Here is a 26,664-nt window from a genome sequence, read left to right as displayed (position 1 = left end):
GCGCCTCACCACCTCATGGCGCCTTACCACCTCATGACGCCCCAGGCAACCGCCTATACTTGCCTGGTGGGTGAGACGCCCCTGCTTTCCTGGATCCACTCCAATTCACATACAGGGCAAACAGGTCCATAAAAGATGCCATGAACATCATTCTGGTGTTCATAACGGAACACCTTGACATACCTCACACCTATGCCAGGATCCTCTTCCTAGACTTCAGTCCGCCTGCAATTCTATTTGCCTGAACATCCTGCATGGCAACCTTGTACAACTTGGTGTTGACCCTACTCTATGCGTGTGGATCAAGGACATTTTCAGCAATAGAACACTAATCTAGTTCGGCAGCTTATTCTCCCATGTAAGAACCACCAACACAGGTGCGCCGCAAAGGTGTGTGCTGTCCCTGAACCAGTTCTTCCTGTATACAAATAGCTTTACATCATCTACTGACTTAAGGTCATCAAATTCATGCATGATACCACCATCCTTGGCCTCGTTGGCCAAAATGGTGGTCATGCATACCGCAGTGAGATTGAGCCTATCTGCACTAAGTGCAAAGTCATCAGGCTTATTCTAAACATGGCAAAAACAGGTTCATGTATACTGTACAGGCTAAGTACAGTTTACCAGGACCTCGCTGTGATGTGTACAGGCTATGTACAGTATACAGGGACCTGGCTGTGAGGGGTACAGGCTGTGTACAGTATACCAGGACCTGGCTGTGAGGTGTGCAGGCTATGTACAGTATACAGGGACCTGGCTGTGTGATGTACAGTATACAGGGACCTGGCTGTGTGATGTACAGGCTATGTACAGTATACTGGGACCTGGCTGTGTGATGTACAGTATACAGGGACCTGGCTGTGTGATGTACAGGCTATGTACAGTATACAGGGACCTGGCTGTGTGATGTACAGTATACAGGGACCTGGCTGTGTGATGTACAGGCTATGTACAGTATACAGGGACCTGGCTGTGAGGTGTACAGACTATGTACAGTATACAGGAACCTGGCTGTGATGTGTACAGACTATGTACAGTATACAGGGACCTGGCTGTGTGATGTACAGTATACAGGGACCTGGCTGTGTGATGTACAGGCTATGTACAGTATACAGGGACCTGGCTGTGTGATGTATAGTATACAGGGACCTTGCTGTGTGATGTACAGTGTACAGGGACCTGGCTGTGAGGTGTACAGGCTATGTACAGTATACAGGGACCTGGCTGTGAGGTGTACAGTATACAGGGACCTGGCTGTGTGATGTACAATATACAGGGACCTGGCTGTGTGATGTACAGGCTATGTACAGTATACAGGGACCTGGCTGTGTGATGTACAGTATACAGGGACCTGGCTGTGTGATGTACAGACTATGTACAGTATACAGGAACCTGGCTGTGATGTGTACAGACTATGTACAGTATACAGGGACCTGGCTGTGTGATGTACAGTATACAGGGACCTGGCTGTGTGATGCACAGGCTATGTACAGTATACAGGGACCTGGCTGTGTGATGTATAGTATACAGGGACCTTGCTGTGTGATGTACAGTGTACAGGGACCTGGCTGTGAGGTGTACAGGCTATGTACAATATACAGGGACCTGGCTGTGTGATGTATAGAATACAGGGACCTGGCTGTGTGATGTACAGTATACAAGGACCTGACTGTGAGGTGTACAGGCTATGTACAATATACAGGGACCTGGCTGAGACCTGTACAGGCTATGTACAGTATACAGGGACCTGGCTGTGAGGTGTACAGACCATGTGCAGTATACACAGGGACCTGGCTGTGTGATGTGCAGGCTATGTACAGTATACAGTGACCTGTCTGTGAGGAGCACAGGCTATGTACAATATACAGGGACCTGGCTGTGTGATCTACAGGCTATGTACAGTATACAGGGACCTGGCTGTGATGTGTACAGGCTATTTACAGTATACAGGGACCTGGCTGTGAGGTGTACAGGCTATGTACAGTATACAAGGACCTGGCTGTGAGATGTACAGGCTATGTACAGTATACAAGGACCTGGCTGTGAGGTGTACAGGCTATGTACAGTATACAGGGACCTGGCTGTGAGGAGTACAGGCTATGTACAGTATACAGGGACCTGGCTGTGAGGAGTACAGGCTATGTACAGTATACAGGGACCTGGCTGTGTGATGTACAGTATACAGGGACCTGGCTGTGTGATGTACAATATACAGGGACCTGGCTGTGAGGTGTACAGGCTATGTACAGTATACAGTGACCTGGCTGAGTGCTCTGCAGTCTATGTACAATACACAGGGATCTGGCTGTGAGGCGCACGGGATTCAGCCTAGTTTGCTGGGAGCGTGCGTGCGTTTGTCGCGATCCTCCGCGAGGAACGTCAGGTCCATTTCCCGGCACTCAGGGACAATCAGCGCGGTTCTCCTTGTCACAGCGCATAACATTCACATCCCTATCTGGAGGGGGAACTGGCTGACCATGAAAGGTCAATAATCTTGTCAGCCACTTGAGCGCTTACGCTGTTCCATGTTATTTGTGCTCCTGTCTCATGTATCACTGGTTCCGAGAGAGGGTAAGAACAATCGTTTAAAGGGATCAAGGTAGAATATAGATCAACCCGCCTGGGGCACTTTTTGGCGTCTCTCCTCACCCGTAGCAACCGGCAGTGCCATGTGGGCATGATACACTGACTCAGGGCCAGGATGGATGCAAAACAAATCAACCAACGCATTAAAAAAGTAATGTTATTTGGAGGAAACACCGCTCTACCCCACCGATGGATAGTTGTGCTGGACCAGGTTAGCAAGACCTCAGAAACACTTCGACAAAAGGAAGGTCCGCACCAATTCACCACGAATCCTCTTTATTGTCAGGACATATCCTGTATTAAAACATCGAATCTCAAGCTGACATGTTTCGGACCTACTGGTCCTTAATCATAGCTGAGTTCACATGGAAACCTTTGACATATTAATACATATCCGACCCATGGCTCCACCTCCCACCCACCTCTATGGGGGCGGTCTCACCTTGGAGGGTAGAGCCAGGGTACGTATCATTTTTAAAGGTACATACATCTTTTCTTAAGAACAATATAACAGAAATACTATTGTACACAATAAAAGAATAAAGTAAAAAGGTGTCAAAATTGTTCTCATGACTGAGAGCAAAAAAGAGCAACGCAATAAAACAATGATAGGAGCAGATAATGCATAGAGAAAAAGAGACACACATCATCATGAGCCAATAGAGGCATAACGGATGTCACTGTGTTGTAAGACTCACATCCCATTTAGCATTCAAGCCTCGAGGGACTCTCGTGTCTAGTTTAAATATCCACATGGCTTCTCTCCTAAGTAAGCACTTATAAAGGTCCCCACCCCGTTTAGATGGGAACACTCTCTCTATACCTTGGAATTGAAATCCAGTCATGTTCCCACCATGTACCTCCCTGAAATGCTTAGCAACATTGGAAACATTTGTGGTAAGCCACCCTTGCCCCAAGTAGTGCTCCGCTATCCTCTGCCTCAGCGGCCTGGTAGTACATCCTACATACTGGATGGAGCATGCACTACACGTGACTAAATAAATCACGTCCTTGGTTCCACAATTAATAAACTGTTTTATCGGATAACTGCGGCCGCTAACGGCAGAGACGGCGGATCTGGTTTTTGTGTGCACGTGGCAATATCGACATGTGGGAACGCTACATTTAAAAGAACCTGTCAAGGAAAGCCACGTACTAGAATGTTGCGTTGATTCGAACATGCTAGGGGATAAAAGTCTGGCAAGAGTGGGTGCTCGTCGACTAGCCATTCTAACACCTTCATTGATAATTGGACATATGCCTACATCTGCTTTAAGTATGGGTAGATACTTGGTAACAATACCTGTAACCTCTTTATACTCTGACGAGAAGGTAGTCACGAATGTGGGTTTTGAAGTAGTGGCCCCCCTAGTTGAGGTGGCATGCACCAAGTCTGTTCTAAGTCGAGAGGATGCTTTCGACCTACCCCTCTTTATGGCCCATTTGGGATAGCCTCTGTCACGGAGTCTTGTTTCTACAATGTCCAATTCACTAGCTAAATCCCCTTCTTCTGAGCAGTTACGCTTTGCCCTACTAAATTCTCCAACTGGAATGCCTTTTATGGTGTGGGCTGGATGGCAACTGTTTGCCCTTAATGTGGAATTTCCACTGCACGCTTTTCTATAAGTGATCGTGCTGACTTTACCATTGTAAGGGTTACCCCTTAACACAAGGTCCAGATAGTTGATGGAAACCCTATCATGTTCGAATGTGAACTGAAGGTTCAATTCATTGGCATTAAAATATTCCACCAAACACTGGACATTGCAGGGGCTTCCCTTCCACACCAATAGCAAGTCATCTATGTACCTCCCGTACCACACAACATCCTCCATGAGGCCGCAGCCACCCCCAAAGACATGGCTCTCCTCCCACCATCCCATATATAGATTGGCCAGGGATGGGGAGAATTTCGCTCCCATGGAGGCACCACGTCTCTGGAGGTAGAAGCGGCCATCAAACATGAAATAGTTGTGGGCCAGGAGGTAACAAACAGAATCCAGTATAAAGACCTGGAGGTCCGGAGAATAATCCGAATATTTCCTCAGATGAAACTCCAAAGCTTGTAAGGCAAGATTATGAGGGATGCACGAGTAGAGAGATTTTACATCAATTGTAATCCAAATGTATTCTGATCTCCACTCGAAATCCTCAACACTGGCCAATAGATGTTTGGAGTCTTTTATGTAGCCTGGGAGACGCTTCACCAGAGGTTGGAGCATGGAGTCCACCCAACTACCGAGGCGCTCGCCCAGAGAGCCAATCCCGGCCACAATGGGCCTGCCCTCCGGACGAGCGCCTGGTTTGTGAATTTTCGGCAAATGATGGAAAATTGGTATGGTCGGGTGCTGAACTCCCAAATACTCCACTAATCTTCGGTCAAGGACCCCCAGGCTCTCGCCATATGACAGGAGGCTAAGTAGCCTACGCTGGAATTCCGAGGTCGGATCGTTTCTCAGAGTCTCATAGGTGTCACTATCATTCAGCTGTCTTAGGGCCTCATCTCGATAACTGACACTGTTTAATACCACCACTGCGCCACCCTTATCTGCGTTGCGGGTCTTTGGGGGTGGCTGCGGCCTCATGGAGGATGTTGTGTGGTACGGGAGGTACATAGATGACTTGCTATTGGTGTGGAAGGGAAGCCCCTGCAATGTCCAGTGTTTGGTGGAATATTTTAATGCCAATGAATTGAACCTTCAGTTCACATTCGAACATGATAGGGTTTCCATCAACTATCTGGACCTTGTGTTAAGGGGTAACCCTTACAATGGTAAAGTCAGCACGATCACTTATAGAAAAGCGTGCAGTGGAAATTCCACATTAAGGGCAAACAGTTGCCATCCAGCCCACACCATAAAAGGCATTCCAGTTGGAGAATTTAGTAGGGCAAAGCGTAACTGCTCAGAAGAAGGGGATTTAGCTAGTGAATTGGACATTGTAGAAACAAGACTCCGTGACAGAGGCTATCCCAAATGGGCCATAAAGAGGGGTAGGTCGAGAGCATCCTCTCGACTTAGAACAGACTTGGTGCATGCCACCTCAACTAGGGGGGCCACTACTTCAAAACCCACATTCGTGACTACCTTCTCGTCAGAGTATAAAGAGGTTACAGGTATTGTTACCAAGTATCTACCCATACTTAAAGCAGATGTAGGCATATGTCCAATTATCAATGAAGGTGTTAGAATGGCTAGTCGACGAGCACCCACTCTTGCCAGACTTTTATCCCCTAGCATGTTCGAATCAACGCAACATTCTAGTACGTGGCTTTCCTTGACAGGTTCTTTTAAATGTAGCGTTCCCACATGTCGATATTGCCACGTGCACACAAAAACCAGATCCGCCGTCTCTGCCGTTAGCGGCCGCAGTTATCCGATAAAACAGTTTATTAATTGTGGAACCAAGGACGTGATTTATTTAGTCACGTGTAGTGCATGCTCCATCCAGTATGTAGGATGTACTACCAGGCCGCTGAGGCAGAGGATAGCGGAGCACTACTTGGGGCAAGGGTGGCTTACCACAAATGTTTCCAATGTTGCTAAGCATTTCAGGGAGGTACATGGTGGGAACATGACTGGATTTCAATTCCAAGGTATAGAGAGAGTGTTCCCATCTAAACGGGGTGGGGACCTTTATAAGTGCTTACTTAGGAGAGAAGCCATGTGGATATTTAAACTAGACACGAGAGTCCCTCGAGGCTTGAATGCTAAATGGGATGTGAGTCTTACAACACAGTGACATCCGTTATGCCTCTATTGGCTCATGATGATGTGTGTCTCTTTTTCTCTATGCATTATCTGCTCCTATCATTGTTTTATTGCGTTGCTCTTTTTTGCTCTCAGTCATGAGAACAATTTTGACACCTTTTTACTTTATTCTTTTATTGTGTACAATAGTATTTCTGTTATATTGTTCTTAAGAAAAGATGTATGTACCTTTAAAAATGATACGTACCCTGGCTCTACCCTCCAAGGTGAGGCCCCATAGAGGTGGGTGGGAGGTGGAGCCATGGGTCGGATATGTATTAATATGTCAAAGGTTTCCATGTGAACTCAGCTATGATTAAGGACCAGTAGGTCCGAAACATGTCAGCTTGAGATTCGATGTTTTAATACAGGATATGTCCTGACAATAAAGAGGATTCGTGGTGAATTGGTGCGGACCTTCCTTTTGTCGAAGCATTAAAAAAGTAATCAGACACGAACCAGGAAAGCAGCACTTACAGGAATTCTGAGGTGAAAAGTCTCTATTATGATATACTTACCTGGGGCTTCTTCCAGCCCCTGGAAGTGTGTGTGGTCCCCCGCCACTGTTCCTAAGTGCTCCTGCACACCGTCAGCCCCTCCAAAATGATCGATCAGTGACCCAGAGTGTCGGCAACGTTTGCTTATGGGCGGGCATGCGTGCCTCCTGCACTACAGGAGTACGATTCCAAGAGGGGCGCAGGCATGCGCAGAAGCAGCCGACCTGGAAGGGTCGCAGAATGCAGGAGCACATAGGAACTGCAGAGAGGGGCCACACACACTTCTAGTGAATTATAAAAGAGATGTTCCACTTCGGAATTCCTTTAAAGGGAACCTAACGTGAAAGGGATATGTAGGTTGCCATCTTTACACCTTTTGAAACACATTTTTGATAAGGTGCCCATACAATGCAGACAAATTCCCAATATCAAGAATCGGCCTAGTGACCCCACCTCTGCCACCTGCTTGCCACCGGCTCTCACCTGTCCTGCTGATACAACTCCCAGCATCCTCTGCTGTCACACCAGTTACCACGAGTGCTTGTCCCGTGCTCTGAGAATTCTCACCTGTCCTGCTGATACAACTCCCAGCATCCTCTGCTGTCACACCAGTTACCACGAGTGCCTGTCCCGTGCACTGAGAATTCTCACCTGTCCTGCTGGCACAACTCCCAGCATCCTCTGCTGTCACCCCAGTTACCACGAGTGCTTGTCCCGTACTCTGAGAATTCTCACCTGTCCTGCTGATGAAACTCCCAGCATCCTCTGCTGTCACCCCAGTTACCACGAGTGCTTGTCCCGTACTCTGAGAATTCTCACCTGTCCTGCTGGCACAACTCCCAGCATCCTCTGCTGTCGCCCCAGTTACCACGAGTGCCTGTCCCGTACTCTGAGAATTCTCACCTGTCCTGCTGGCACAACTCCCAGCATCCTCTGCTGTCGCCCCAGTTACCACGAGTGCCTGTCCCGTACTCTGAGAATTCTCACCTGTCCTGCTGGCACAACTCCCAGCATCCTCTGCTGTCACCCCAGTTACCACGAGTGCTTGTCCCGTACTCTGAGAATTCTCACCTGTCCTGCTGATGAAACTCCCAGCATCCTCTGCTGTCACCCCAGTTACCACGAGTGCCTGTCCCGTACTCTGAGAATTCTCACCTGTCCTGCTGGCACAACTCCCAGCATCCTCTGCTGTCGCCCCAGTTACCACGAGTGCCTGTCCCGTACTCTGAGAATTCTCACCTGTCCTGCTGGCACAACTCCCAGCATCCTCTGCTGTCACCCCAGTTACCACGAGTGCCTGTCCCGTACTCTGAGAATTCTCACCTGTCCTGCTGGCACAACTCCCAGCATCCTCTGCTGTCACCCCAGTTACCACGAGTGCTTGTCCCGTACTCTGAGAATTCTCACCTGTCCTGCTGATGAAACTCCCAGCATCCTCTGCTGTCACCCCAGTTACCATGAGTGCCTGTCCCGTACTCTGAGAATTCTCACCTGTCCTGCTGGCACAACTCCCAGCATCCTCTGCTGTCGCCCCAGTTACCACGAGCCGGGTCGGACTGGGACACTAAGGACCCACCAAGGAAGTTTCAGCCTCAGCTCTCATCCCCTCTCCTCCTCCAACCCCCCCCCCCCCCCCCATACAATGCAGACAAATTCCCAATATCAAGAATCGGCCTAGTGACCCCACCTCTGCCACCTGCTTGCCACCGGCTCTCACCTGTCCTGCTGATACAACTCCCAGCATCCTCTGCTGTCACACCAGTTACCACGAGTGCTTGTCCCGTGCTCTGAGAATTCTCACCTGTCCTGCTGATACAACTCCCAGCATCCTCTGCTGTCACACCAGTTACCACGAGTGCCTGTCCCGTGCACTGAGAATTCTCACCTGTCCTGCTGGCACAACTCCCAGCATCCTCTGCTGTCACCCCAGTTACCACGAGTGCTTGTCCCGTACTCTGAGAATTCTCACCTGTCCTGCTGATGAAACTCCCAGCATCCTCTGCTGTCACCCCAGTTACCACGAGTGCTTGTCCCGTACTCTGAGAATTCTCACCTGTCCTGCTGGCACAACTCCCAGCATCCTCTGCTGTCGCCCCAGTTACCACGAGTGCCTGTCCCGTACTCTGAGAATTCTCACCTGTCCTGCTGGCACAACTCCCAGCATCCTCTGCTGTCGCCCCAGTTACCACGAGTGCCTGTCCCGTACTCTGAGAATTCTCACCTGTCCTGCTGGCACAACTCCCAGCATCCTCTGCTGTCACCCCAGTTACCACGAGTGCTTGTCCCGTACTCTGAGAATTCTCACCTGTCCTGCTGATGAAACTCCCAGCATCCTCTGCTGTCACCCCAGTTACCACGAGTGCCTGTCCCGTACTCTGAGAATTCTCACCTGTCCTGCTGGCACAACTCCCAGCATCCTCTGCTGTCGCCCCAGTTACCACGAGTGCCTGTCCCGTACTCTGAGAATTCTCACCTGTCCTGCTGGCACAACTCCCAGCATCCTCTGCTGTCACCCCAGTTACCACGAGTGCCTGTCCCGTACTCTGAGAATTCTCACCTGTCCTGCTGGCACAACTCCCAGCATCCTCTGCTGTCACCCCAGTTACCATGAGTGCTTGTCCCGTACTCTGAGAATTCTCACCTGTCCTGCTGATGAAACTCCCAGCATCCTCTGCTGTCACCCCAGTTACCATGAGTGCCTGTCCCGTACTCTGAGAATTCTCACCTGTCCTGCTGGCACAACTCCCAGCATCCTCTGCTGTCGCCCCAGTTACCACGAGCCGGGTCGGACTGGGACACTAAGGACCCACCAAGGAAGTTTCAGCCTCAGCCCTCATCCCCTCTCCTCCTCCAACCCCCCCCCCCCCCCCCCATTTTGAGCTCACATACACATGTACTCTAGAAATTTTGCATGATTTTATGGTAGGGAATAGATTGTGAGCACTTCTGAGGACAGTCTTCAATAGGGATATGTCCACATGCGGCGCTCCGCAGCAAAAATAAATGAGTGTCACCACGCACTGGAACATGGGCGTGGTCATGATGCGTCATTTGTAGACAACAAAACACAAAGTAAGTAGCGGTGTTATTCACAGAGACTAGGGGCTTGATTCACAAAAGAGTGCTAACTGTTTGCACGGCCGTTTTCGCGCGCATTTTCAAGTTTGCACGCGATCACGAATTTTTGCACACAAATGCAATTTTTTCCGCGAAATCGTTACTGTTTTCGCACGAAAGATTGTGTTTGCGCGCGAAAACTATAACGATTTAACGTGAAAATCCGCGCAAAACCGTTAATTGCACGCGAAAATTCTCAATCGCGTGCAAACACGAAAATTCGTGCAAAAACGGCCGTGCTAACAGTTAGCACTCTTTTGGGAATCAAGCCCTAGGTCTGACCAGATTCATTTTAGATAAAATAATCAAGTACTTACATGTCTCATGATAATTCATCAAGTAGTCAAATGGCAGCAGATTTTCCAACAAAATGCAATTAAATTGGCGGCAGATATCCCCAGAAAATGCAATCAGATTGGCAGCAGATATCCCCACAAAATGCAATTAGATTGGCGGCAGATAGCCCCACAAAATGCAATTAGATTGGCGGCAGATTTCCCAACGATATACAATCAGATTGCATTTTGTGGTGATATCTGCCGCCAATCTGATTGTATTTTGTTGGGAAATCTGCCGCCAATCTAATTGTATTTTGTGGGGAAATCTGCCGCCAATCTAATTGCATTTTGTGGGGATATCTGCCGCCAATTAGATTGAATTCTCACCTGTCCTGCTGGCACAACTCCCAGCATCCTCTGCTGTCACCCCAGTTACCACGAGTGCTTGTTCCGTGCTCTGAGAATTCTCACCTGTCCTGCTGGCACAACTGAGTGTCACCATGCACTGGAACATGGTACAATTAGATTGGCGGCAGAATTCCCCACAAAATGCAGTTAGATTGGCGGCAGATTTCCTCACAAAATACAATTAGATTGGCAGCAGATTTCCCAACAAAATACAATTAGATTGGAGGCAGATATCCCCACAAAATGCAATTAGATTGGCGGCAGATTTCCCAACAAAATACAATTAGATTGGTGGCTGATTTCCCAACAAAATACAATTAGATTGGCGGCAGATATCCCCACAAAATGCAATTAGATTGGCGGCTGATTTCCCAACAAAATACAATTAGATTGGCGGCAGATATCCCCACAAAATGCAATTAGATTGGCGGCAGATATCTCCACAAAATGCAAATAGATTGGCAGCAGATATCCCCACAAAATGCAATCAGATTGGCGGCAGATTTCCCAATAAAATACAATTAGATTGGCGGCAGATATCCCCACAAAATGCAATTAGATTGGCAGCAGATATCCCCACAAAATGCAATTAGATTGGCGGCAGATATCCCCACAAAATGCAATTAGATTGGCGGCAGATATCCCCACAAAATGCAATTCGATTGGCGGCAGATATCGCCACAAAATACAATTAGATTGCCGGCAGATTTCCCAACAAAATACAATCAAATTGGTGGCAGATATCCCCACAAAATGCAATTAGATTGGCGGCAGATATCTCCACAAAATGCAATTAGATTGGCGGCAGATTTCCCTACAAAATGCAATTAGATTGGCGGCATATATCCCCAGAAAATGCAATTAGATTGGCAGCAGATTTCCCCACAAAGGCAGGTCCCCAGTTAGTGGGGGCCCCAGTCTGGGATGGTCGGAAATGCAAATTTCTGATTCCGCCATTGCCAATTACCGATTCCGCTACCAATTTCCGCATTCCAATGCGGAATTTCCGGCGGAAATCGCGGAAATTCTGCCTGACTTTAACATCGATTTTCTCAAAAACTGTAAGGTCTTTTTGAAAACTTTGTTTTGCATCTTGTTCACAAGATTCTGTTTAATAAACCCTAAAATTTGGTGTTTCTAGGACTTAGGGGGACTTTGATATTAACCGCTAAAGTCGGCAGTAATGTAAAATGCAGAAAATAGGCAGATGCTGGTTTTCTGCATTTTGCCCAAAAAGAACTTATAGTTTTTGATAAAATCGATGTTAAAGTTGGCTGAAATTTCCGCGATTTCTGGAAATTCTGATGCGGAAATGCAATTTCCGATCAGAATTTCGGATATTGCATTTCTGCGGAATCCGAATGAGCATCCCTAGCCCCAGAGCTGAGAAGGAGGGGGCCACAGCGCAGGAAGGGGCAAATTGTGGACAGAGCAGCGGGGAGGGGGGGGAAGCCTCCCCCCCTCCCTTACCTAGGGGCCCCCCTTCCACGCTCCCCCTCCCTCCAAAATTTCAGCGAGTGGGGAACAGCTTACCGGCATCAGAGCGATATCGCTGCGTGCCGCTGGGCTGGGCTGGTCTCCTGCACTGACCAATCACGCTCTCACAGTACTTCCTGTGAGAGCGTGATTGGTCAGTGCAGAAGACGGAGACCAGCCCAGCGTCACGCAGCACTATCGCTCTGATCCCGGTAAGCTATTCCCCACTGGTGCCGCTGGCCAGCTGCAATTTTGGAGGGGGGGGGGGCGCGGAAGGGGGGCCCCTAGGTGAGGGAGGGGGGGAGGCTTCCCCCCCCCCCCCCCGCTGCTCTGTCCACAATTTCCCCCCTTCCTGCGCTGTGCCCCCCTCCTCAGCTCTGGGGCCCCCAGGAGGCGGGCTGGCCGAGGCCCACCAATGGGACCATCGGCACTTCGGCGGCTCAGTACGAGCCTGACCATGAGTGCTTGTCCCGTGCTCTGAGAATTCTCACCTGTCCTGCTGACGTAACCCCCAGCATCCTCTGCTGTCACCCCAGTTACCACGAGTGCTTGTACCAGAATGCACATGTACCGCATAGTGTGTGTCACACACACCCGACTGGTGCCACGTGGTACAAGCATTTGCTTTTTACGGGGGTGTCCGCTAAGACTGCCGGGAGTTGTGGTAGACAGTTACAGACAAGCCGAAGTAGTTTGATAAAGGACTTGTAAGCCTGAAACAGCGATCTGTCACTGCCAGAGCAGGATCATCAACAAGGAAAACATAGGCAGTTGCCTTGGGCCTGGAGAGAGTCTAGGGGCCTGGTGGATGCTACTCCCCACCAAATACAAATCTTACTAAAAAAACAACAAGTGATCATCAGCTCAGGCCAAAAACTGCTATATTGCCTAGGAAAGCCTTTCCCTTGCCTAGCTCTGATGACCGTCTTGGGGCCCATCTTACAAGGGTCATAGAACAAGTGAGGACATCATCAACCACCCATAAAAAGTGTAGCCACAAAAACATCTGATCTGAAGCATGGACCCCTATAGTGGAGGGAGTGAAGTAGTTGTTGGGGCCCCCTTATAGCTTTTTCCAGAGGTGTAGCTAGGGTTTTCAGTGCCTGCCGCCTGGGAACAAAGACGGTATGTGCCCCCCTCTGGACAAAGTACAGTTGCCCCCAGTATAGGTTAGCCAGGTACAGTGGCCCCCAGTATAGGTTAGCCAGGAACTCTCTTCACTTACCGTTTCTGCCTGGTGCTGCCCCCAGACTTCTGCCGTCTGAGGAAGTCGCCACACTTGGCCTCATGGGCGGACCGGGCCTGCCAGTGTGTGCCCACCAACTGTTCATTAGTGCCTAGTGAGGAATTTTACTTTCCATTGCGGTAACAGCCTGATTTGACATTTTACTTTTTTTTGTTGTTAAAATCAGCTGTGTTCTGCAGTACTGAATGTGGTAATGCTTAGTGATTTGAGGCCGTTGTGTGGACCTAGCCCTGTGACAGATTCTACAAATAAGTATTGGATGCAATGGCGATAGTGTTCATCATACCCAACACATATTAGACCTAAACTTGTTCCATTTAATGTTTATGGCAGTGAACTTCCACTGACCTTCTGGTAGCCTGCACCAGCAGAGCTGACATCCCAGTGCGCACACAGATATTGCTGCAAGTGTCCGCAAAGAGGCAAAATATATCATTAAAGGACAACTGAAGTGAGAGGGATATGGAGGCTGCCATATTTATTTCATTTTAAGCAATACCTGTTGCCTGGCTGTCCAGCTGATCCTCTGCCTCTAATACTAGCCATAGCCCCTGAACAAGCATACAGCAGATCAGATGTTTCTGACATTATTGTCAGATCTGACAAGATTTGCTACATGCTTGTTTCTGATGTAATTTAAACAATACTGCAGCAAAATAGACAAGCGGGGCTGCCAGGCAACTGGTATTGTTTAAAAGGAAATAAATATGGCAGCCTCCATATTCTTCTCTCTACAGTTGTCCTTTAAAACACACCTTAACTGAAAGGTATATGGTGGCTGACATATTTATTTCCTTTTAAAAAATGCAGATTGCCTGGCTGTCCTGCCAAGTCTATGCCTGCAATACTTTTAGCCATAGACCCTTAACCAGCATGTCGATTCGGTGTTTCTACTACTGCAGCCAAACAGATGAGCAGAATTGGCAGGAAACTAGGATTGTTTAAAGTGGAACTTTAACCCAGGATTGATCTTCATCCCAATCAGTAGCTGATACCTCCTTTCCCATGAGAAATCTATTCCTTTTCTCAAATAGATCATCAGGGGGGTCTGTATTGCTGATATTACGGTTGAAACCCCTCCCAAAGTTTGATGTTATGACCATGGTCCTGACAGTTTGTTGTCTGTACACCTCATTGCATTATGGGAAATAACAGTTTTTTCCAATAACTGCCTAGCATGCAATATCTGCCTTTGTTCATAGAACTCTCAGTAACGAACATTCTGTACAGATCACCTGGCAGAACTAAAGATGTCACCACCAGGGATACATTTCAGAATGTAAATCAAGGAGAGGAAAGGTTTTACAATGGGCAAACACTGACTAAATAATCTATACATAAATATTGTAAACAATAAGCAATTGTATTCATTATGTTGTTTCCACTACAGTTCCTCTTAAACAGGAAATAAATATGACAGCCGCCATGTCCTTCTCATTTCAGGTGTACTCTAGTAATGAAACGCATTTGCCTCTGCCAGGGCACAGATATAAAATGCAGCTTGAATTGATCATTTCCTAAATACAAAATTAGGAAAAAAATGTAATGTTTGTGGCGGATCTGAAAGCAAAATCTTCCCTCTGATTCCCCTTCACATCTCAAGATTCTTCTTCAGGCAAAAGAAGCTCTGCTGTGCCTCTATATGAACACTAGATGGCGATGCTGCGAGGAGCTAGAGTCCCACGAGAATCCTGGAGCTTTTGAGGAATTTGCAGAAGTATGCATAGAATGCAGCTAAGGCCACACAGGGAAGAACCAGCGTCATCATCAAGAATGTCAAAGTTAAGGTCAGTGTTGAAGATCAGCTCCTCCTTGCAACAGCAGATGGCACTATAAGAGCTCCATACTGACTAATGCTCATTATATAATGGGAAGCTAGTCCTAAAACCTGGCTTAAAGTGAATGTTTACCAAGTTAAAAATAAAAAAAGTCAGATACTCACCTAAGGAGAGGAAAGGCGCGGCCCTAATGAGCCATCCCTCTCCTCTCCGGGTGCCCGGTCCCGCGCAGGATCCCCCGTGGCAGTATTCGACCAGTTCGGTCAAATACTGCCACTTCCGCAGCCGAAGGGAGCTTTCGGAAGCCTTCGGGAGCACTCGGGCTCCCGAAGACGGGCCGCTCCATACTACGCATGCGCGAGCGCCCTCTATGACGCGCTCGCGCGTACGTAGTATGGAGCGGCCCGTCTTCGGAAGCCTGAGTGCTCCCGAAGACCTCCGAAGTCCCTGCAGCGGCGGACGCGTACGGGGGAGCCAGCGCAGCACCGAGGGCACCGGGAGAGGAGAGAGAAGGCTCATTAGGACCGAGCCTTCCTTCTCCTTAGGTGAGTATCTGACTTTTTTATTTTTAAATTGGTAAACACTCGCTTTAAAAAGGAACCAATTAAAAAAAAATTGCCCATATTGCACTCACAGCATTATAAGTAGAAAATACAACAATACTACCTAGTTACTCCTTCACCATTGTTTCATATTTTTGATAAGCGGGTTGCTCAAGCAATATTCATCTTTATCTTTAAATATGCAAACGCATGAATTTAGGGGATGCAGCTTCAGTCTCCATTTAGTTGAATGGATGTTTATACTTTCAAAAGAAAAAAAATCAGAACTTCATATTAAAAAAGTAGTTAATGATTAATATTTTGTGAGTAATGATCAGTTTTAAGTTTGGGTCTGCTGCTTTAAAGGACCACTATTGCGAAAAAAGTAGGCAGTTAAAATCTGACAAAACCGACAGGTTTTGGGCCAGTCCATCTCCTCATGGGGGGTTCTCAGGGTTTTCTTTGTTTTCAACAGCATTTCGTGAACAGCGAGTTGCAAAGTCTAACTGACAAAATAGTGTGCAAGTGAGAAGGGAGGCTGGCTGGCATCTTACTATTTCGGCAGTTAAACTGCTGTTCAGGAAATGCTGTTGAAAACAAAGAAAACCCTGAGAATCCCCCATGAGGAGATGGACTGGCCCAAAACCATGTGGCACAGTAATAAAGCCTGCAAACTTGCAGCAAATGTATTTATTTTCTACATTTCATTCATCTTGAAGCAAAGGCTTAGGCCTGGTTTACAGTCTCTCTTGCGTGCGTCGCAGGTGGGTGGAGTCATGCTGCTGCAGGACGTTTCTCCCAGATGCGCTTGCGATCGTATTCATTTATAATGAATAGTATTGCAGCGCTAACGTGCTGTAATCCATGCAGCCGTGCATTGTGATCGCAACGCATTTATGGAAACATTACACAACGCAATCTATGCAATTTCTAATGTTGCTGCGATCGCGCATTGTGCAGCGTTTCCGAAAGTCATGCTGATGGAAAGGAGCTCTCACTCCTTGTTCAGGCTGCATGCTGGGACTTGTAGTTTGTCATCAGCTGGGATGTTTATGTAAACAAAGACTGCTGACAAAAGGAGCTTAAAGGGAACCCAAGGTGAGAGGGATATGGAGGCTGCCATATTTATTTCCTTGTGAACAATGCCAGTTGCCTGGCAGCCCTGCTGATCATCTGGCATAAGTAATGTCCGGGTCAAAACCATGGAACAAGCATATGGCTAATCCAGTAAAACTTGAGTGAGCTGAGTCAGAGCACCTAATCTGCTGCATGCTTGTCCAGGGTCTATGGCTAAAAGTATTAGAGACACAGGATCAGGAGGAGCGCCAAGCAAATGGTATTGTTTAAAAGGAAATAAATATGTCAGCCTCCATATCCCTCTCAACTTGGGTTCCCCTTAAAGGATACCCGAACTGACATGTGACATGATGAGATAGACATGTGTATGTACAGTGCCTAGCACACAAATAACTATGCTGCGTTCCTTTTTTTCTTTCTGTGTCTGAAAGAGTTAAATATCAGGTATGCAAGTGGCTGACTCAGTCCTGACTGAGGAAGTGACTACAGTGTGACCCTCACTGATAAGAAACTCCCATTTTTTACCTCTTTCTTGCTCTCAGAAGCCATTTTCTGCTAGGAAAGTATTTTATAGTTGGAATTTTTTATCAGGGAGGGTCACACTGTAGTCACTTCCTGTCTGAGTCAGGACTGAGTCAGCCACTTACATACCTGATATTTACCTCTTTCAGACAGCATAGTTATTTGGGTGCTTGGCACTGTACATACACATGTCTATCTCATCATGTCACATGTCACTTCGGGTATCCTTTAAGATAAGCTTCCAAAATTAATGTGGACCTGAACTCAGAACTTCCGCTCTGCTCTAAAAGATATAGAATAACCTTTAAAGAAAAACATTTATTTGTTACAGCTGATGCAAATCTGCAGTGTGTTTACTTCCTGTTTTCATGGAAGCAGACATAGGGTTAACATCCTGTGTTTACCAGTTAGGTGCTCTGCCGAAGCAGCCAGCTGACAGCTGAGAGATCAAATTACAATTGTGATGACTTGAAGCTGAGGCGGAATTAGACAGGCTCTTCTCTCTAAACACAAACAAGGTGGATAAATCTGTGTTTTCCTCGTGTCCCGTGCATGAGTTCAGGTCCACTTTAACATAGTATGAGGACCAACAGATTCTGAATACTGTGAACAGATTGTGCAGGAAAGCTCTCATACTAAATGGAAGAGGTGAAATTGGCCAATCATCCACAATAGCCAATCAAAATTTGATGTGTGTACCAGGCTTTAGGTATTAATGTATCTCTGCAGTGAGCCTTTCTATGCAGAAAGCAGCAGCCAATTACTCAAATTTCAGACGACTTATTAGGTAGTCTCTATAACCTCATGAGAATTGGTCATGTCGTTGTTAACACTCACACTATTTAACTATACAAGTCTTTGAATTGAGTCCCCACGTTCCTGTTCCAAACGAAGGACGGAGTTCTACTTTAAATCACCCAAATAGGCTTAAGCTGAATAGTTTTAGCTTTTCGAGCAGACCCTGGACCCCCCCTACACCCCCCTCCCGCCCCCCACATGTCCCTCCTTGTCTGCAGGGCTTTCTCTGGGAATATGGCTCCCATTGACATCGCCAATGAATAACAGGGCAGCCGGGACTCAGCTCTGCTTTTTCCTGCGGACTAAAAAAAAAGGGAGTTAAAAAAAGCCCCGGTTCTTATTAAGCCTGTAGGCTCCGAAATCTGCAGCCTAATTAACAGCCTCCCCACCAGCCTATAATTCACTTTATTTAAAGACGCTATTAGTGCTCCACAAAGGGCGCCACCAATGGGAGCTTGAATGGCTTATTTTTTATTTATTACAATGTTTTCTGCAAATGTTGTGAAACTAATTAAGGCTTTTTTTGAGGGGGGGGGGGGGTGTGAAGGTGGTGGCATCTGCTGAATTCTTTCTTCGCCGCGCCGTCCCAGGGTGCGAGGATAGATGGTAGGTCGGGATAAATGTGGCAATTCAGCCAAAATCTTAAGCCGCCTAAACTAAGATCAGCGCTTGTGACCTGTTAATGCAGTATTAATAATAGCCAGGCTATATAGGGGTTAATGGGAGTAGGCGCAGGCTAAAAATCCCTGCTGCCCATTAAAGATTACTGCCCTGCTCCAGGCTTAAAAATAATGTAGTATATATACATATAGCTCCTTTGGAGACTGGATTTATATTCAGTGGCGTAGCTAAAAAGCATTGGGCCCCAGTGCAAGTTTAGCATTTGGGCCCCTCAGGCATGCTGTAGATAACAAATGATACAGTGCACCAAAACCAATCAAGGACAACCAGAGTGTCAGAGGTGCGAGAAAGGGATGGAAACTGTAGGTTAAAGTGAACCTCCAGACTAACAAATCTACTCAGCAGCACTGGAAAGGCTTGGTGTTTCTTTAACAGTTTCACAGCATCTGAACTTGTTTTTCTTACTCATGCCTCATTTTTAGCTGCACAGAAGAAAACTGCCCGGGCATTTTTCCCCTGATGCTGTGCAAAGCATGATGGGATTTCTGATTTTGTTGTTCTCATTCTGCTGTTTTGGTGCAATTTCTTTTGTTTTTTAATTTTCCATTTGAGATTTGAAGCCTAGCATGCACTGCTGGGAGGGGTGATCAGCACACAGGACAGTTGGGACTGTGTCTCATGCTCCCTGTCACCTTCTTTAAAACATAAAGATGGCTGCCTCTATGAAATCCCAAACATTTGCCTGTTCTTTTAAAATAGGGTGGGTAAGATATTATATTACCTATCTATTTTAATTAACATAACGAATGTAACTTAATGACAGTATGTTTGTTTAGGCTGAAGTCCCCCTTTAATGATCTCTACTATTCAAATCAACTATAGAAGTGATTATTACCAGCACAGGACCAATAAAGAGCTAATACTGTGTTTGAGGGGTGGCCCCTCTAGCCCAAGGGCCCCCAATGTGGTCGCTACCTCTGCATCCCCTATTCAGAGTCGCTACGCCACTGTTTATATTTACATTTAAAAAACGTCCTCCACTGTTACAAAATTTGCTGTAAAAGCAAATCTTACATGAAACAATTTGGTGGGATGAGAATGAGAGCCTTCGCAGGAGGCCCGGGGGAGGGGCATGTGGTGACATCATCACACAATCCTCAGATCCAACAGCACACAAGGGGGCGTGTCTTGGGCTTGTCTTGAGAGACATAACAGCTTCACAAAAAACAGCAGTCTCTGGTCCGACAGGAAAACTGCAGAGAAGCAGTGCCGTCAAAACACTCGAGAATTTGAATTCACAAAACATAACAAACCCGGCAGTAAGATTATTATTTTTACAATACCGATAAAATCTATATTTGAAACATAAACTACTATATTTGGAGGGTGCTGCTCTTGCAGAAGCTGAGATTCTGGCAGAGCTGGAAGACATCCTGTAGTGGATCCAAGTATTTAATTCAACTTCTATATGTTTACAGATAAGTGTTTACTAAAAACACTGTTGCTGTATCTTACAATGTAAAAAGTTTTCCTGTTCCTAATACAGACAGCTAAAAGGCTGAAATTCAGGGAAATCATGCTGGCATCTGCAGCTTTGCCTAGGCTCTCTGCTACCTCCTGCCTTGACTCCGCCTTTCTGATGAGTCATGCTGTCCACTGTCTTTTGTGCAGTTCTCTGCTCATCTGGGGGCTCACTCAAGGCAGCACCGAACACACAGAGCAGTTGTCTCCTCTCCACACACAAGTGAGAAAACAGCATGACCAGCTGCATGCTTGTTCTAGGCATGGAAAAACACTGAATCCAGTATTACAGGTGCAGGGAAACTAAAGAAGATGTTGCTCACAACAAATTGGTAACTGCAACCATAAACATTCATAAATTGGTACATTTCTGAATATTTTTTTAGAAAACATTGCTGAATAATTTCTAAGGCTAGTTTCACACCAGGACGTTGCGTTTTAGGGGACGTTATGGTCGCATAACTTGCCCCTAACGCAACGCCTGGTGCTCTCTAAGGTGGACGTCGGAGTGAGCCGCGTTGTGCAGCTCACTCTGGCGTCCGTGATGCGTACTCTTGGACGCATGCGGCATCACGTGGTCCCGCCCGGCCAATCGCCGCACAGAGCGGCCGCTCCAGGAAGTAAACACTGCACGTCACTGAGTGCAGTGAATATTAATTAGCCATGTGCCTGGCCGCTCTCCGCTCCTCCCCAACATTACTGCGCATGTCCAAGCAGTCAAACGCGGCTCTGCCGCTTACAAAGTACTGCATGCAGTACGTTGTATAATGGCGCAGCGTTACTGTGTAACGCAACGTGGGCACTGTGAACGGCCCATTGATTTTTCATTGCTGTGCGGTGGGGTGCGTTACAGGCTGTTCTAACGTGCGCCTGTAACGTCCCACTGTGAAAAACTGGAATTATATTATACAGAAAATGAAAACAACACACATGATTTTTCTTTCTCTCCTGGATAACTGACCAAATCCTAGCAGAAAATGCAATGACAATATACGGATTATAAATGGCAAGCCGATGAACAGCACAGTATGTTAAAGGACTCCTGAGATGAGAGGGATATGGGATATGAGAGGAATATGGAGGCTGCCATATTTATTTTCTGAATATATTGTGGCATCGAAGTCTGCAACATTCACTCAATATAATTGAATTTGCCAGATATTCTGCACACCAAGCAAGTATCCTACCATGAAAAGTCATGTGTTAAAAATACGCCCATGTGACATGAGGCGGCCCAGCTAAAGGAGATAGGGGCAGGCTCTCTGGGCGGGGCTGTTGCTGCTTGATGGCTTGCGGTATCGTGCTGCAAAGGGGTGGAGCTCAGGCAGAGCTGTTTGAGGGAATCATAGCCTGCAGCTCAGGTAGTCTGTGTTGTATTTAGTACCAACTTATCAGAGATCTGGATGGATACATACATCCAATTTTGATTGGCTAACTATTGGCCAACTTTACCACTTCCATGTAGTGTGAGAGTTTACCTACACAATCTGTTCATACTATTTAAAATTAATTGTGTATGTGCCCTTAAAGGAATACTTAAGTCAAAATCAAAAAATGATTTTTACTCACCTGGGGCATCCCTCAGCCCCCTGAAGCTGTATGGTGCCCTCGTAGCCTGGCTCCGATCCTCCTGTCCCCGCCGGCGGCTACTTCCGGGTTCGGCGACAGCCGCCGACAGGCTGGGAACGCGAGTGATTCTTCGCGTTCCCAGCCGCTATATCACCCTCTATGCTGCTATAGCGTATAACATATACGCTATAGCAGCATAGAGGGTGATATAGCGGCTGGGAACGTGGAGCATCACGCGCGTTCCCAGCCTGTCAGCGGCTGTCGCCGAACCCGGAAGTAGCCGCCGGCGGGGACAGGTGGATCGGAGCCAGGCTACGAGGGCACCATACAGCTTCAGGGGGCTGAGGGATGCCCCAGGTGAGTAAAAATCATTTTTTGATTTTGACTTAAGTATTCCTTTAAACACTTGGACAATCACTGACCAATTTTATCTCCTCCATGCAGTATAAGGGTCAAAAGATATTGAATTCTATGAGCAGATTGGTGTAAAATTGGTTAGCGATTGGCCATTCATAAATTAAAGTGTGTACCAAGCTTAAATTTCCTCCTAGGAGAGCTTTTCATCTTGTGTTTAAAATAACTTTTCAGCATTCTGCAATTGAAAGTACCAGAAAAGTAAGTGGAAAAATACTGTCAAAATTATTCACAGTATTTTTTTGATTGCAGGTGGCTGAAAAGAGGTTTTCTTGATAAGGTGTGAAATATAACCTAGGAAAAAACGTAGGATAAAAAGTCAATGGAATGAGAACCTGAATGCCTGTACAGAGCCATGCAATGCCTGGATCTGGTCTTAGGCCCAGTGCACACCAAAACCGCTAGCAGATCGTCAAAACGCTAGCGGTTTTGGGAGCAGAGAGCAGATATTTGGCCAGGTGCACACCAAGCGGATTTTGTATGTGATCCACCAGCCGCATCAGCCAGTGAAAACGCTTGGCTATTGTATTTCAATGTGTGGTGCACACCGGCGGTTTGAGGTTTTTTAGCAAACCGCAAACGCGCAGCAGGAGGCGCGTTTGCGGCTTGGCAAAAACCTCAAACCGCCGGTGTGCACCATCCCATTGCAATACATTAGCCAAGCATTTTTCCAGGCGGATGCGGCCGGCGGATCGCTCCAAAAACCGCTCGGTGTGCACTGGGCCTATGGCCTGGTGCACACCAGAGGAGTTTTTCTGAGCATTTTGAGTTTTTAAATCTGCTGCTAATGTTATCCTGTGTCTGTGCACACTGGAGCAATGAGGTTTTGTAAAAAACCCCATAGCATTACATTGGGAAGAGCTTTTGAAACCTCTAGTGCCCAAACGCTAGAGGTTTCAAAAGCTCTTCCCAATGTAATGCTATGGGTTTTTTTTTACAAAACCTCATTGCTCCAGTGTGCACAGATACATAGGATAACATTAGCAGCAGATTTAAAAACTCAAAACGCTCAAAAAAAACTCCTCTGGTGTGCACCAGGCCTTAGACCCCATTTCCATGGGCAGTTGAACTGTGTACTCAACAAGCAGTTACCAGGCAGCAGTGAGCAGTTACCAGACAGCAGTGAACAGTTACTAGGCAGAAGCAAGCAGTGGTGAGAGTTTGAGAGGCATTTCACTGCCTATCAACTGCTCGTGGAAAAGGGCCCTAAAGCCGTATACACACTTTCAATTAGGATTGGCCAATTACTGACCATTGTTACTTCTTCCATGTAGTATGCAGGTCAACAGATATTGGGCTTGATTCACAAAGCGGTGCTAACATACTTAGCACGTCTAAAGTCTTTAGACGTGCTAACCAGGGTGCTAAGTAGGTTAGCACCGGATTTCTCAGACAGATCGCGCACAAAGTTTTAAGTCCTATTGCGCGTGCTAAGTCCCATAGGCTTTAATGGGCACCTAGCGCGGAGCGCCCAGTGCTCTGTGCAGTGCGCGTGTAAAGTTTTACACGCGAAAAGCTCGTTTAGACGTGCTAAGGGGGTTTTCACAGGCGTGCTAACAGTTAGCACCGCTTTGTGAATCAAGCCCATTGAGTTCTATGAGCAGACTATGTAGGTATACCCTCATACTATAGGGAGGTGGGGACATTGGTCAGTGGTTGGCCAATCATAACTGAAAGCATGTACCAGGCTTTAGGATAGAGTCCCACTTTAGCTATGGAGTCACGGGCTGTATTTGTACATGTGGCTCTTTTCAATAACTGAAGGAATGCATCAACATTTTTGGTTTTTCACTTTTCTTTTCTGCTTGTATGTGAAACAAGGACAGCCTGCACTACGCCGGCCACCAATCAGATTCAGCGGTGAGGAATGCCAGTTATAGGATGGTGAAGGTGATGGATGGCGAGGCAATACAGACAGTGCTTATTTCGGAGACTCTGATATGAGGTGGTTTCTTGGCCACTCTTTATTTCGGAGCAAGACACAATGAGGCATTAGCCCTGGTCCAACGTACCCAGCATGTCTTCTGAAACAGGTGTCCTCAGGATGTCCCCTGTGAATTCACAAGTTGTTTTCTTGGCATCTATCCCAGATGTCCCTTCAAACACCTGCGGAGACCCGGGGCAAGAGCCCAATTACTGGCAATTAGTGAGGATTAGAGCAGACACTGCAGGAGCAAAGTCAGGGCCGAGTGAATGCGAGGGATAATGTGAGCGGAGAGGGGGGGGGGGGGCTCTCCTCGCACTCTCATTCACACACCGGACCTCAAGGCTGTCGGGAAGGCTTTTAAAGGTGATTGGGGGGCTGGCGGTGGCTGGGAAGGGGTTAATGTCAGGATTAGCGGAGCTCTCTATATGAATGTGTGTGCCTGTGCTTGTGTTCATGTTCTGTGTGAGTGAGTGCACAGGGTGTGTGTAGTGTGTGTCCATAGTGTATGTCCTGTGTGTGCTGTGTGTGTGTCTATGTGTCCATAGTGTGGGCATGTCCATGGTGTGTGTCCATAGCATGTGTTGTGTGTCTATAGTGTGTATCCATTGCATGTGTTGTGTGAGTGTATATAGGGTGTATCCATAGCATGTGTTGTTTGTGTGTGTCCTTAGCATGTGTTGTGTGCAGGGACAGATCAAGACCAAGTTGCGCCTGGGGCAAGGTCAGGTTTTGGCGCCTAAACTGCCATTCATTTTGCCGCCTTTTTAGGAATTCAACAAACTGCGCCTGGGGCAAAATACCCGCCTGCCCCCCCCCCCCCCCCCCTAGATCCGTCCCTGGTTGTGTGTGTCCTTAGCATGTGTTTTGTGTGTCCATAGCATGTATTTTGTGTGTGTGTGCCTGTATGTCCATAGTGTGTGCCCATAACATGTGTTGTGTATATATGGTGTATATGTGCATACCGCTCGTCTGTGCAAGTGTGTGTGTGTGTCTCCGCGTACAAAGTGTGTGTGTGTGTGGATATACAATGCATGTACAGTGTGTGTGTATACAAATGTATATGTATGTATAGAGTGTCTGTGTGTGCGGACAGTGTGTCTTTTTGCATACAAGTGTGTATGTATGTACACAGTGTGTGTGTGTGTGTGTGTAGATACAATGTGCGTTTACAGTATGCGTGTGTGTATACAGTGCACAAAAGGATTAAGATAAAATAGGACCCTAGGCAGTTTTTTCTCACCCCTGATGGCCACCTGCCTTTTTTTGTAAGATTTGGTGGGGGCCAGCATCCACCAGGCCCCTAGACTCGAAGCAGCACAAAATGGCGCAGGGAAATTTGCGTCGCCAGAGGCCATAATGTGAAATACGGCTATACCGGTGTTTAGACAGCAATTTCGGCACCATCAAGATGGAGCCCAAATTACTTTAAAAACAGTGTGATTTGGCCGCCAGCAATAGCTGGCAGCTGAATTACGTGTTTCCCCGGTGTCCGTGGCGGCCTGGAGGGAAAATAGTAATTAATGCCGCCGGCACTTTTGCAGGAGCAGGGTGAGCGGTTTTTCGGCTTTACCCTGTGCCCAAATTTCCGAGCGTCGTTTTTGCATGTATGCCCCTAAACTCTCTGCAGGCTCCTAGGTTTCCCTTGTGGATGATCCATCTCTGATACAGTGTGTGTATGTGTGTGTGTATGTTGTAAGTGTACTTTGTATGCTATAGGATTTAACCCTTTCCTGTACAAGATGGTAAATGAGGTGACCCTGATACATGACATTAATATTTGTGAAGAGTACCAAGGAAGGTGGTTTTGTTTTTTGGCTTTACAGCACAAGTTTTCTGAAAGATGCAGTGAGAGCACACATGTCAGGTGACCTGGCTGTAAGCCTGGAGAATATAAACACTGCGTGTGATGACACATTACATAATGACAGGTCACCTTCAGGGAAAACTGCCTCCAAATACTCAGACATTCCCTGTTGGCCGGGGAACACATCCATCACCTTAAAGGACACCTGAGGCAAAAATAAACAAATGAAATAAACAATTGTATCTATCTTCCTACTCCTAAAAATGACTTTTTAAGATATTCCACTGTTTTATTTTATGTTTAAATCTACTTTTTAAGTTTTAACTGTTTTATTGTTTTGCTCAATGACACATTCATTGAAGTATGCCAGAGCTAAAATCTATGAACTATTGACACTTTTTATTTCTTCCCTGCTCTCAGAAGCCATTTTCTGCTAGGAAAGTGTTTTATAGTTGGAATTTGTTATCAGTGAGGGTCACACTGTAGTCACTTCCTGTCTGAGTCAGGACTGAGTCAGCCACTTACATACCTGATATTTAACTCTTTCAGGCAGAGAAAAAAAAAAGGAACACAGTTATTTGTGTGCTAGGCACTGTACATACCCAACTCTATCTCATCATGTGACATGTCACCTCGGGTGTCCTTTAAATGGACCAACGGACAGGCTGCAAAGGTCAAAAGGAGGGACTTCCTCCTTACACCGAGTGACTTCCTCCCAACAATTACTAAAA

The 26,664-nt window shown here is 46.9% G+C and overlaps 1 protein-coding gene across 1 annotated transcript in view; it reads right to left on the bottom strand.

Moving 5' to 3' along the window:
- ATP6V1B1 (ATPase H+ transporting V1 subunit B1) overlaps positions 1–26,664 on the bottom strand; it is a 166,473-nt gene that overhangs the window by 41,973 nt on the left and 97,836 nt on the right. Inside the window, exon 4 of the mRNA XM_068274471.1 lies at positions 24,215–24,308. Coding sequence (XP_068130572.1) covers positions 24,215–24,308 — 94 coding nt within the window. The remainder of the gene's footprint in view (positions 1–24,214; positions 24,309–26,664) is intronic.

Source organism: Hyperolius riggenbachi, chromosome 1 (assembly GCF_040937935.1).
Source record: "Hyperolius riggenbachi isolate aHypRig1 chromosome 1, aHypRig1.pri, whole genome shotgun sequence".
In the NCBI taxonomy this organism is placed as follows: domain Eukaryota; kingdom Metazoa; phylum Chordata; class Amphibia; order Anura; family Hyperoliidae; genus Hyperolius; species Hyperolius riggenbachi.
Note: the sequence above shows the minus strand (reverse complement) of the source record. Positions and strands in the feature narration are given on the sequence as shown.